The sequence below is a fragment of the Oreochromis niloticus genome, linkage group LG14, assembly GCF_001858045.2.
Source record: "Oreochromis niloticus isolate F11D_XX linkage group LG14, O_niloticus_UMD_NMBU, whole genome shotgun sequence".
NCBI classification, from domain to species: Eukaryota; Metazoa; Chordata; class Actinopteri; order Cichliformes; family Cichlidae; genus Oreochromis; species Oreochromis niloticus.
The window spans coordinates 14,730,347-14,744,689 of record NC_031979.2 but is presented as its reverse complement, the minus strand read 5'-3'; the positions used below and the strand labels follow the sequence as shown (position 1 = coordinate 14,744,689).

The 14,343-nt window shown below is 40.1% G+C and overlaps 1 protein-coding gene across 1 annotated transcript in view; it reads left to right on the top strand.

Moving 5' to 3' along the window:
- Nucleotides 1-277: 277 nt before the first annotated feature.
- pcp4b (Purkinje cell protein 4b) overlaps nt 278-14,343 on the top strand; it is a 44,093-nt gene continuing 30,027 nt past the window's right edge. The window contains exon 1 of the mRNA XM_013269291.3: nt 278-579. Within this exon, the coding sequence (XP_013124745.1) occupies nt 571-579 (9 nt within the window). The 5' untranslated portion in view covers nt 278-570. The remainder of the gene's footprint in view (nt 580-14,343) is intronic.

Here is a 14,343-nt window from a genome sequence, read left to right as displayed (position 1 = left end):
AGTGTAATGTACTGCAAAGCAGTATAAGAGGAATTGTACAACAGAGAACTCCTACAAACATTATAAAGTCGATTTCCAGCAGTGATTATTACCCCCCCCCCCCTTTTTTTTTTTAAGGGAAATGATAGAAGCTACTAATTTTACTACTGAGTTTTTGCCACGGAGCTCGCACTGGCGCACATGCTGAGGTGGAAATGACAGCGGTACATGTTGCTGTTTATTGATGACATGATGACTGGCGCATGAAATGCCTCCCGGTGCTCACATTTTGTGAGTGGGTGTTCATCAACAGGAGAGAGCGGCTCCTTTTGGCTGATCACCGTGAAAAGGGCTTACACAGCGTATGAAAGCTTGAAGAAGTTGGGTGGTGACTTGGGACACACATTTGCCCACGGCGTTCCTATTGGTTTATTAGTGATGTGATGACACGGAGGAGTTGGGCTTAACGCTTTATAAAGCTGCTCTGTCCGCGGCGAGCCACTCTTCTAAAGACCACCGTGCCCGAAACTTCACTTTCCAACAAGACACGCAGTGAGAGCAGGGAGGGAAACTTCTGCATTACTCACCATCATGAGCGAGGTAGGACTATTTTATGTTTTAAACCAAAGAAGCGTCGGGATGAACCCTTTTACGCACGGTCCTTGCGCAAAGGGAAACTGTATTAATGAGACGTTTAACGCCCCACGCGAGCTGCCGTGTACGCCGGATTTCTGTTAATTGATGGGATTTCTTCACATCTTCTGTTGCAGCTCGGATATGATTCAGTACTGAGCGTCAGATGGTGCGCATCTATCAAAGTGTGCCGAACAATGAGCGATGTAGGAAACACCGGGGCGCATTATTGCACCGTGGGCTACTCCCCGTGAAGTGACAGTGGATTTACGATAAATAACTGTATTTTTCAGTACAGTGGTTGTGATTTATATTTTTTTGAACTACACAGCGTGGTTTGACAGCAGTTACAGGGAACAAAAGGTGGTGAATTTGAGCGCGGTGTGTGTCTGTTTTTTCTTTTTTCTCTTTGTGCTCTTCGCTGTCATTTTAAAACACTTTTTATTGCAGGGATACGAAGAGGCTGCGGAAGTGTTTTGCTTTTTATCATATAGCTTGTGTGACTGGTAGTACATGGCGATTGTGCCAACTCTACTGTAGGTTTATTGTGCTTCACAAACTCCCAGCAGTTCTGACTAAAAACGTGTAACATCACAGGGGGTTCAGCTTTCAATGGAAAACTGCTGTTTCCCAACTCAGCCAAAACGCCACACAGTCACAGATGTTTCAGCTCCATAAAATTGGAGGGAGGAGGTTATAAATAGCTCGATTTAATGAATACATTTTTTTGTATTACACCCAGAGTCACCACAGTTTTTCTTTTCTTTAGGTATGGATAACTGATATTTTCAGCAACTATCACACCTGGTTTAAAAAATCATTTAAAAAGAGCTGCTGTTCTGACAATAATGTCTTCAAAGCTCTTTTTTCTTTGTTCGTTTGATTGACACTGTCAGAAGACGGAGGTGTATCCAAGTGACATCTCCATCCTGGTCAGTACTTGAGATGTCTCGACTCGTCTGCTGATGGGACATCAGCACACAGCTGCAAGCAGAGGTGCAGACGCCTCGCAATCAGTTCAGTCAGTCAAAGTTGTGCTCTCAAAAACAATACCTTTCAAAGAAAATTTTTAATCTATGCAGCTGATTTACACAGTCAGGTAGAAGAACAGTCACAAAGCAGACGGCTGATGCTTTATCTCACAGTTCTGAAAAGAAAATAATCCAGCCTGGTGATCTGTGCAGGGTGTACCCCACCTCTTAGGATAGGCTCCAGCAGCACAAGCCACCCTGAATTGGGTAAAAAGGGAGGAAAACTGATGTGTAGTGCTCCTTGCTTCACCCACACACATCCTGAGTTTAAATCCTATTTGTTTTAATCTTTATCCTGTTTATTATGCTTATTACACATTCTCCTTTTGTTCTTATAACTGTCTGGTGTCCCCTTTCTTTCAGAAATCTTTCTATGAATTTCACATAATATTAATCTCACAGATCAGTCTTTACCATATCTATCTATCTATCTATCTATCTATCTATCTATCTATCTATCTATCTATCTATCTATCTATCTATCTATCTATCTATCTCTAGATAGATAGATAGATAGATAGATATAGCAGAGATAGATATATATATGCAAAGCATTAACGTATAGGAAGGTTGGCAAATTGAACAGAACTCTTTACTGACAGGAATTATGAAAAAATAAATGGTCTCTTACGAGATGCAAGGTCATTCTTATTCAAATGAATATTGTATTGGCCCCATGAACACACTCACATAGACCTCAGAACCAACCCTGAATCAACAAGTCCCATTGTTGCAGGACTGGATTGTTTTTTGGTTGTGGCTGCCCCTGAGCACCAGCCAAGTTCAAGAGGAGCCGCCCTGAACTGTCTCATAGAAGCAACAAATGGGAACATGCTCCCATGGAGATGCAATATAATTGGTGATGTCCTCAGTCTGGTTAGTCTGAGGCACTCAGCCCCATTTGGTCCTGACTGTTGAGTCTCTGAAGAGTCTGTTAATGAGTCTTGCTTATTAAGCAGACACTACTGGCTAGTACAAACTGCACTAGCCCACCTGTGTCTAAGTCCAGCTCTTTGGCCATGGATACTGGATGGATTACCCACACAGCCTCTCAAAAACATACCTTGTTGATGCTTCCCACTTTCCCCATTTGTCGTCTTTCTCCTTTCAAAATAAAAGTATCAACTCCTATCGATATGCAGAGAATAAAAGAAAAAAAAATCATGCATAAATGTAAATTAGAAATAAAGTTCCTCCCAGTGTCCACAACGCTATAGATGGAGGGATCTGTATCTTCACTGGTTGCTCCTTTTCCCAGGCTCCACCTTTGCACCAAGTTTAATGATATTCAGCATGGTGGTGTTTGCATAATCCTGCTAACTAAAACAGAAGCCGGCAAACCTGACAAACAGCAATCATTTTTTTAATTAATAAATTGACATTTTTAATCTTGTTACCAAACTGCTGTTGTTGTGATGACTTAAATTCAGACAGCGAGCATGAATGAATTCATAGTGTGCTACGGTATTCTGCTGCATCTTATGAGACAGAGAAAGTAAGTTGAACTGAAGTGCTTACCAGGGACAAGTGTGCTTGGAGTTGTGGGAGTTTTCTTGTTTGTACAGGTAGGTGTGTTTGCTTTTCAGAAGCTTATATAGAATTTTTTTGTTTGCGTTTCATCGTGCATACGTTAAGGTTAAAAAAACATGGAGTAGGCACAAATGTTTGCACAAAGGATAAGTTCTGAGTCTGTTTGGCTTCAGAGCGTGCCGCATCCACGTGTTCACAGCAGCAACAGCATTCAGGTAACAATGGCAGCAATTCTGTCAGAGCTCGGTCCTGCAGGGTAGTGGGTATGCAGTTTGTCACTCGTTTAAATGGATCGGTGGCAGACGTCACCTTTGCGTCTCTTCAAGCTGTTTACAACAAGCCACTCGCTGGCTGCCTCAGTAATAGATTAATTCCAGGTACACACACAATGAAAGCATTAACAGCTTCTAAATAATTGAATCCCCTGAATAACCCGAGCCTTTGGTCTGGTAATGCTGTGAAAAGTGAAGAGAAGCCGGCGTGTTGTTTAAAAGAGGTATAAATTTATTGACTATGTGGCTCAGCTGCAAATCTGAGGAAGAGGAAGGAGTGTGGGCAGTGGTGGGGGATGCTAAATAACTTTGGAGCATTCGGGCGAGTGCTGCGCAGAGCGAAGAAGTCCTCAATCAAAGTCATGAACGTATTCAGACTCTGAAGTTGACTTGAAGCCAGTGAGCGAAGCAGAGCAGCTCAGCGTGTTCTGGATGGATGAGTCTCGCAGCGGTCAGCACTGCAGTGCATCCTCCCTCACCCCCGCCTCACACTCTGCCCTTGCTCTCTCCACCTTCCTCTTTCTCTGCCTCATCTGCACACACCTACTGTGAACTAATTTTCCCCTTTTTCTTCTTCTTCTTCTTTTTTTTTTACCTCTTGGTAAATAAACCAAATCTATGACTTAAAGGAAACTTAAAAGAAATCTAGTGGTGTAACCTACTGAAAGTCCCTAAAGCTGCTTACATCTGTCAGTGTGTTCATGACATGGAGGAGAGAACAAGCTGACTAGAGAGTCTGAAAACTGTGAGGTAGTCAACATGGAGGGAAGTGGCTGACTTAGAGACTTTATTACTTCTGTGGTCCCTATCAAAGTGGTTTTGTCTTCATCTGTTTGACAACATCCTGATATTCTAATAAGAAATATGAAGCAGACTCTATGAAACTTCTCTCAGAAAGCAGTTTTTTGCATGATTGCTGCAGCTGTCTCTCATTACCGTGACCTTGAAGTGTTTGTGTAGTTACATATTTCCGGTGCTTCATTTACAAGTGAAGTCAGATACAATGTGCAGGAATCGTTTTGAAAGGGGCAAACAATTTTCTATTTTTTTTCAGTTTTCATAAAAATTGGCAGAAATGCCCCCCCCCCCCAAACTAATAATTATCAAGTAATAGATAAACTATTACGTCAGAGGAAGTCCCTGTTTTCTCCCTATCTGCTGTGTAAAAAAACGTTAGAATTTATAATTACAGGATGGGCTGGTTAATGAACTACTTTTTCTATAATCTTACACATTTATCATGTAGTTTGACTTGTCTGGCCCAATAAAGATCAAAGTAACCTGCATGTAGCCCACAGTGTAAAATAAGTTTGACCCGCCTGCATTAAATAATTGTTGTGTGCAGTAATACTGTCAGACGTCTCAAGGCTGAGTCATGTGAACCTAGTTTAATACCTAAATAATAATTTAAGAAAAGCATTGAAAAGAGTTTATGGATATAGCCAACATGATGAAATATGTTTAAAACTCATAAATGCTCATTATAACTTGTAAAATATTTGTCAAAAGGTTCAATAAACACTTTTACTTTCTTTAAAAACATATATATATCTATATATATATATATATATATATATATAATTTGGGGGGAATTAGTTCATGGTTCTGGCTTTCAAGGGTTAAAAATGTTTCCACAGAATGACAAGTTGGTTGTTCCTTTTAAAAAATCTTTTACAGAACACAAATGACCTTTAGATAAAACCTCATGAAAGTTATTTCTCAAAACAGTCTGTGACATCCACTGAAGAGGAAGTGAGCTTTTATCACAGCAGCAGTTTGATTTAACAAGCTCAAACTTCATGTATTGATGTAACACCCTGCCCTAGGTTGTTCCTTACGCCCCCATACCCCCAAAAAAGATGAAAAAATCACTGGCCACTGGAGGGAGCTGCAAAAAGCAAAAACGCATTTTTTTCCTATCATGGTTACAGCCACCCTTTTAACAGGATCACATCAGTTTCCATGGTGACTGTGCGTGCCCTGCAGAACTGCTATTATGAAGACTCCCTGCACTAAAAAACAATTCAAACAAACAAGAACAAAAGAACCTTTAGTTAAACTAATAAAATAAACGTACAGTAACCAGGATTAGGAATTCTAGCACATAGAAAATCCACACGTCATTGGACACTTCACAAATGTGTGTGAAGTGGCAACAGTGTGACTCTAAACTAAGAAAGGGACGACGGAGGGTTAATGCACAGTTCACGAAATAGTTGTTTGAAGGGTACTTGAACTCCCGTTGACTCGCAGGCATTTGCAAACTACACAATGGCACTGTTATGCTGTCACATTCCTGCAGACACTGACTCATAACTAAGCTCTCGTCAAGCCCAAACAGCAGTCTCCGGTGTCCGCAGCTTCAGGAATGGCTTGTTTCCATCACCGTCAAATAAGCTCCATCATAATTTGAGTCAAGGGTCTTCTTGGTTGTTACTGTCACCTCTCATCCATACTCTGCTGCGCTAATTAACGTCAAAGGAGCGCTCTCACAAACTGGCTGGATTTTAAAGTAGCAGCACAGATGTGGTGGGTGTGTGCACAGGGTCATTTGAGAAAAGTTGCATTCATGTGTGTGTGTTTTTTTCATCCTTACCCTTAGTTTTTTGCAATGTGCAGCATTATTTTTTTGAATAAGTTTGCCCATCTGAGAATGGAAATGCTAAGTAGCTTGATTAGATATACAACTACCAGCTGCCTTGGACTTGGTTAATATGGTTATATTAGAATATCTAAATGACCTTGCCAATAATGTTTTTACTTTACTTGAGTTTTCAATGATAAGAACAGCTTCATGTGCATGATCTCAGTAAGAAATCAGAGTTTTCAGGCTGCTCAGAATTAGCCTCGCCTTACTTTTGGTGCAGAAGCATAAACATGACAGAAAAAGCTGTTTATTCCACTTTAAGCAGAGATTGGATTCCTCTAAGTGCTTAGACTGAAATAACCCAGGCCAGTGTAACAATGATGCCATCATATTAATAGCCAGCATAAATCAGGCGTCTCTCCATAGCTTTGCAGTTTTTGCGAGACTTCAGATGTGCTTGCTTAACCACCCATCTTTAGCTTTGCTTCTCTTGATCAAACTATTTTCTCTTAACTTAGTCTATTTTTCACGAGGGAAGGCGACTGTAATTGAGTCTGACACCCAGATAATTTTCTGCTGTGCGTTTTGTGGCAGCAGCTCTCCGACTTCCATTAGTCTCCTGTAATGCTGGACTGACATCTTCACACATCATCATCGTCGCACGCCTCCGATTGGATTGTTTGGTGTTATCCATGAGCTTTGGGTAGGAACTGTAACAGGAGTTGTAATAAATTCAGCGTGTTAATGACTCCAGACGCTTAAATGTATTTGCTGCTGTGGCTTTATGTGTCATTTTTATTAATGCAGTGACAGTAATGGTATCCATTTTCATTTTTGGTCATTATCTGGGGTGGATGTGAGGAATTGCTTCAGATGATGGTTTTCCCGTCTCACTTTTGTTGCTCTCAACACTTTGCCAACTCAAAGTTCAAGCATTTGTTCTCCAGCCCATTTGTTTGATTTGTCCATAAGTAGCATGATGTACTTTGTGTTTGAAATGCAGGCTGCATCTACGGGTACAAATCTGCATTGATGCTTAGCAGAATTCCAATACATCTGTCCTAGTCTCTCCAGATGGTAAACCTATAACATGGACTGCTCTGCCCCTACAATCAGAGATTAAGCAGCTTTGAAGCATGTACTGCTGGATTAGGGGACTTTTGGGGATTGCATAGATCTGCTTCAGTGTGATTTGCAATGCTGTTGGCCATATTTTTATACACTGTCCATGTAAAAAAAAGTGTTTTTCACCCCAGTGAAACAGACAGATGAATTGGCTTGGCGTTGTAAATGGACTAAAATGTGTTGATATTAAATAAATAGTCTCCTATTTGCCATTTATTGCTGTTAGCCTGTCATAGTTTTAACAGATGATCTGTACCAACAATCAAAGCACTCTGACGGCACCTTTAAAGAGAATTAGGGTGCTGGTCTGCTGAAACAAGTATCTGTTTATCTTCATTAGATTGTTGTTTCTGGTTTTGAGTGACATTTCTGAATTGACCTGGCTAAATATAAAACCTGTAATAGTTCCTCATTCACTGGTCAAAATTTCTATTTGTTAGTATTCAAATATAAATCCAGATTTAAACAAAAAATATGTAATGTAACCATTTTAGGCCACCGGTATATCAGTCATTAGGGATTAAGGTTGCCAGAAAATCAAAGCTCTGATACTAGAAATTAATACTGGATTAGATACTCACTTGCAACAGTATCAATGCCAGCAGTGCTGCAGACAGACACACAGCCCCTCCCCTCACTAGCAGCTGAACACATGACCAGTTGCTTCAGTTTGTAACACTGAATTTTAAGAGTTCAGTAAAACTCCCATTTCAGCAGCAATGAAATAGTAAATAGTTATCATAAATGTTAACCTGGCCAGACCACACGTTGATGTTATTAATTTAACTATCAGCATTTACCCAATAGCCGCATTAACAGTCTGTAAAGCTAAGCTAGGTAGCTTTCAGGGGGGTCCAAATTCATGGGCTGCATCCACCTGAGGACCAGGCCTTCGCGGTCTACGTGGGCCGGGTCCTCAGGAGGATGCAGCCCATGAATTTGGACACCCCCTTAGATACTAGTTTATCTAAGCTAGCTAACTAAGCTAGTAGCTAGCAGCTAATGGCTACTAATAAAATATAATGGTAAGGTAACTATCACATCATTTCACTTAAATATAACAGTTTGCTGACTTTATTATGGGGTATAAAGTAAGTAATTATTATATTAGCTTGAGCATTTATGTAAATATTTATATATATATTTTGGGCAGCACAGTAGCACGGTGGTTAGCACTGTTGCCTAAAGTTATCTGACATAGCTGACCTCACAATGGCAATAGCAACTGTCTCAAAGGAAAAAAAATGTTAAAATGTAGGATAACAAAACAAATTACTTCCACACCTTTTCTATAAATGCTTGGGAGACGACTATTGTGGCAGTTGCACTACTTGCATTTTTCCATGTGTAGTTATTTTCTGTGCTTTTGGGCATTTTCTTCTTCTTCAGCATGTAAGGATAAGACAAAAACATTTGTATACTGAGCTTGTCAGTTCAGGAAGTACTGCAGCCCCAGCACATACAATGCGCTGCCTACGGTAATAAAAAGAAAAGAAAAGAACAGAAAAGAAAACAAACAAACAACACGAAGTTTCCAGAATTTGGTATCAAAAGGTATCCTAAGTACGGGTTCTGTTCATTATAAAAGAGTGCTTCTTTCTTTTTAAAATGACTTAGAAATCATGTCACATCAGCCAGATAATGCTATCAGCCCATTTATTATCTGTTTGTTGATTCATATCAGGTTTAGTTTCCTTCATGTGTCTTATTAACAGATACTTCATCACCAGCACAATCTTTATCAACAGCACAGAAGACATGAATGGCAATTTACTCAACTGCAGCGTCATTAATCACTTGGATTGGTGTCGAATGAGCAGCGAAACTATTACACACTGGGTGCTTAAGCGACTGGGATGAAAACAGTTTTTGTAATGCATGTGCGACTGTTGTCTGATTAGTATGCAGCCATAAATTCACCAGCTGTGTGCATGCCCCACTGATGGGCCCCTGCATCTTGCACAGCCAATAGCTACAACGTAAAGGGAACCAATAACCTAAAATGACATCTTTATTAAATCTGTGGTTTACAGAAGTTGTTTTGTCCTGTCCTGGTTGATGCATGAGATGCCGTCAGATGAAACATAAAACGCACAAAAACCACTCATCATTGCCACTTTTTGACACTGATGGAAAAATATGACACATAAAAAAGAGAAAAACAGAAAAACGTTCAAGCATTGTACGTTATGACTGAACAATAAACTAACTCTCAATATGTTAACACTACAGACTGAAAGATGAAAGCACAGGTTGCCAACCGTAAAATACGTAAGTGCAGGTTTAATAGACGGCGTTGCTGGGTAAAAGGGGCCAGAGTCACGGCTGCTCTCTGTGCTAACCGCAGTCGTGTAAATCACACATTTCAGCAACATCAGCAACGGTGCGGGCGCCTATATTTTAGTCATTCACCTTACGAGTGGTGAGGGTTGGGAAGGGCTGAATTAGCAGAGCTGCAAATTTCCCTCCCACAAAATCATTAAAGCGTCACACTCTGCAGATTTGAGAGCAGGAAAACCTCAGGGACCACAGGGTAGTAAAGCCATATAAGACTTCTTTAATAAGATTGTACACGCTGTTAGATGTTTTTGCAACAACTGTAGCCTTCAACGTTCTTCAGTTTGCACTTACAACAACTGCATGCTACAAAAGCTGCTGATTTGTTCAGCAGTTCCAAGTTGAGCTCTTTCATTCGGGTCATTTAGTTCTTAAACTGAGGTCATGTTATTTGTGTTTTGTTATTAAATGTCTCTGTCAGGAAGAATAAAGGCTACGCTAAGTCTTGATGCATGAACCCAGCAAGCTCTGAACTGTCCTCATATCAGCGTTTGCTACTTAATGTCCTGTGTCTGTATTCTCGGTAATTATTACGAGCCGCAGTGCATAAAATTACAAGTTGCTGCAACAGAACTGTGTTCATACTCTGCTGGCTTTTCTTTAAATCTCTCTTTGTAGATCGTGTCCTGTCTTCACTAGTAATAATAATAGTGTGTTTGCCATGCTTAAATGTGACACTGATTATTATTGGTTTCATTTTCTAGGGATGTTTTTGAGCACATATATTTGTAACAATAATCAGTGTGACGTCTTATTTGTTTCTTTAATAAACCACAGAACTGATCTGAATGTTTTCCTGCAGAAGCATTGGGCTATTTTTTATAATGAACACAGTGGCGGTGACACTTTCCAATTGGAGTGGTTAATTTACCAAAGCTGTAAGTCTAATCGCAGTATTCTCTTTTCTTTCAATTATGGACAAATATGGAGCCTGACTTGTGTTCTCATTTCTACATTGTGGGTCTTTGGAGTTACAAGTAACAGGATGTCTGCGGTGATCAGATCTGAGGGGAAACACAGATCTGGTGGCATAAATTAAGAGCTGAATCTTTTCTATTCAGTTTGGACTGACCTGCCTCTTCCATTCCCAGAAGATCGTTCCCAGTCATGTGATTGGATAGCAATGCCAAAATATAAAAGTAGGTTCTGCATTCCTTCCTCACATAAGCCAGAAATGGTAAAACAAATAGCACACAATCGCTCAGATGCAAGAAGTAAAGTTGTTTTTTCCTCATGGCCCTCAGGTCCCCGTCTTTGCTCAGAGTGAATCTGCCTGAAACACTTTTCATCTGAGCAGACACAGTTCAACTCATGGCCTCTGCACGTCCCCGCTGGGAATAATAAAAACTGAGACAACAATGCTGTTTACAATCAATAAACTAGTAGACAATCCCCTTGGCATTACTTTGAAAGTTCAGTTGCTGCTAACCAGCTAACTCTGGCCCTTCCTATATTGTGTTTTCTTACTGCCAGGTTGCTGTTGTGGCAGTCTTTGAGATCTATCAGCTGCTTGAGCTTCTCCTCGGTCTGTGTTGGATTGTACCTTATGACAGTAATCTTAATTCTGCTCTGAAGCTCCACTGCAAATTGTAGGATCACCTGAACAAGAACCTTCTGCATTTTCTGCTTCATGTGCTTCTTTACTGAACTCACCAAGGCTGCAGAGCAGAACAAGGATCATCTGCAGGATGAGAGACTAAAGCCTGATTTAGACTTCTGCGGGGAATCTTAGTAGATCAATCCTTTGCTCATCATTTGCTTCCAAAGCATCAGGCTGGCGATGATCACATGCTCAGCTTGATGCTTTAAAACAGGACCTCAGTAACCAATGAGTGATGTCCAAGCAGCTACGTCTGTCTTTTATACACGGTCCATGCTCCTTTTAAGTACAGACACACTCCCCTTAAATCCACACCCACTCCTCTCCCACCTTTAGATTTCTTAGACTGAACTCTCTACAATCTGATGAAGATCTTAGGTTGGTAGTAGGCTGGTGGTTTCTATACTTTCGCCTCTTGTGGTAGGACAGTAGACTAACCTTTCTCTGACATAAACTTCAAGAACTAAAAGAAAAAAAGGAAACTGGCTTTTCTCTGTTAACTGTCTGTGACCTACTTTTACTTTTTTCAAATTCTCAATGGGCATCATGTGTGTCAGAAAAGTCTTGGACGCAAGTCTTAAAATAACTGTAGAAAAATGTTTTAATTATTTTAAATTAAATTAATTTTACAGTGATTTAATTATTTTCTAATTCCTCACTTGTTGTTTTTATCCACAGTTCTGCTGGTTATAACTGCTAAGAAATACACATTAGGGAACCCACTGAACAAGGAGAAAGGAAGTTTGTAGAATAGTTTCCAGGTTATGAGTTGATTCCTGATTATTAACACATCAAATACCAGTTCTTCTTCAGGAAGTTGCTCTGTGGGCCGTTTCTATCTGACGATGTCCGACGGGACGGCACAAGCAGAGGACAGATCGTCATTCCACATAATTAGAGCCTTAATTTGAACACCTTGCTCTTTTCACTTCATTTGCAAAGATACTCTCCTGCTGCCTGGCCCACAAAGGCAGACTGTGGCGCTATCTGGGTCGCCTGGTTAGGTAGCATGCTTTCTTTATGTTACTCCCCCTGTCAAATGATGGCCGCTTGCCTCTGAAAAACAGAGCTCTTGCCAGGCGGTTGGCCCGCTTCTAAACAAGCCGGTCTACTTCGATGTTAGCTCATCAGATCAAAATGGTCAGTGATCCTGAGCCAGACAAAGAAGCTGAAGCCAAAACTTCAATTATCACATTATGCCAGCTATGCTAATGAATCGGCTATACAGGTCAACAAACTAAGAAGCTTCCAGGATGCAAAATATTCATTTTTTCCTCATTCTCACCTCATCTGCTTCAAAATACAAATAACCATTCCTGTGAGCCACACAACTGAGTTAATGCAAGAAGCTACAGAAGCTTTCGAGGTGCAAATATAATTTTGGTTAATAAAACAATAGATGAGGCAAGAAAGTCTGTTTACAAAGATCTTACAGTGTGATTTCAGATTTCATGAAATAATAATAAAAATAAATAAAAATAAACAGAAGTGACAGAAATAAGGCTGAAGAACACAAAAATGTGTAACGTACCCATCACTACAGTCCATATGTGCAGGTCTGATTAAGCAGGTGTGATCAGAGTATGCAGAAACTAGACAATATCAAACCATATGTCATGTTAACAGCTGATCAGAAAACATAAAAAATATAAAGTTTGACAAAGATTCAAATTCAAAATGCCACCAACACAAGGCACAAGAAAATTTAAACATCATCAGTAGCAGAGATGCGGAGTTACAAGTAACGTGTTACTGTAATCGGATTACTTTTTTCAAGTAACAAGTAAAGTAAGGGATTACTATTGCAAAAAAAGTAATTAGATTACTGTTACTTTCCCGTAAGCACATTGCATTACTGCATTGCTAAACTGTGACTTGGTTTGTGAGAGTGTCTCATGACAATGACGTACGAGCGCGCGACGCCCGTGGCAGCAACAGGCGTGTGTAGAACAACAATGGATAACCTGGAGTGTGGGAGAGAGTACGACTGCGCAGCGTTTAAAGTGTGGACGTACTTACATTACTTTGAGTTTTAGTCCGCAAAAAGTGACAGAAACATTAGCGTCCGCTGTACACTCTGCGTGGGAAGAAAACTTCTTTCTACAGCGAAAAGTTAAACTTCAAATCTGAGCAAGCACCTAGCAAGCCGCCTCGGGAATGTGAAATTCACAGACATGACCGCTGTAGCACCGGGCAAACCTCCACCCGCCCCACTCCTGCTTTTTGCTGTGTTTTACTTGCATCTATTTGAAAGAATGAGTGTAAACACAAATTAAATTAAAATTCAATTTTATATGATGGATTATGCAGAAAAAATAGAATTGGGCTGAAAGGTCTATTGCTTTATTACGTATTCAGCTAGTGTATCATGTTTTTAAAAAGTAACTAAATAACTAATTACTTTTGAAAATAAGTAATCAGTAAATAATGGGATTACTTTTTTGGAGAAGTAATCAATAATTATTCACTAATTACTTTTTTCAAGTAACTTGGCCAACACTGGTTGGTGTATGAATGAACGTTTTTGTGGGCGGGTTTTCTGAGTGATCATTGGAGGTTAAGATTTCCTGTCTTTAAGCTTAGCTAACCAGAGGAGGTCAGCAAAACGCCCACTATTTAGACATGAAAGTGTAAGTCAGCGTGAAGCAACACCTGTAAATTAACTGAAATATTCTTCCACTGGCTTTATTTAGCTCTGTGAACAACTTGAACTTTCTGTGAGAAGATGGTTTTGTGCTAAAAAGATTAAACTAGAAACAAATTTTCACTCTTGCTGCAAAGCTTTGGCAAATCAGCTGGCTTACTGAACGAACCCTCAAGCCGCTCACGTTTATTTCCTGGCTTGCTGGTTAGTCTGTGGCTCTTTTGGTCAGTGCAGTCTGTGGCAACACAATGTACAATGCCAACGTGAGGAAAACCAATCCCCAGACACTGGCGACGCCCACATTAGTGAAAGAAACACAGAAAGATGTAATCTCGCCAATTTCAAGGCTCATTAATTTGTGTAACAGACGGAAGCTTGAAAAAATAATTTGAAGGGGGGTTCTAATGCATTTCCCCCTCCTTTCCTCTTGTTCCTTCCCTCATTGCTTCTCTCAGTGGAAACAGCTTTTTTTCCCCTTTACTAGCACACCATGAAAACAAATGATTTTTATTCCAGGGATATTTGTAGTTTTTGTTTTTTTCTGGGCCCCAAAGGCATTAGCACTTCTTTGTTTAGTGTTGACCGCATTATGAGAGCTCAGACTT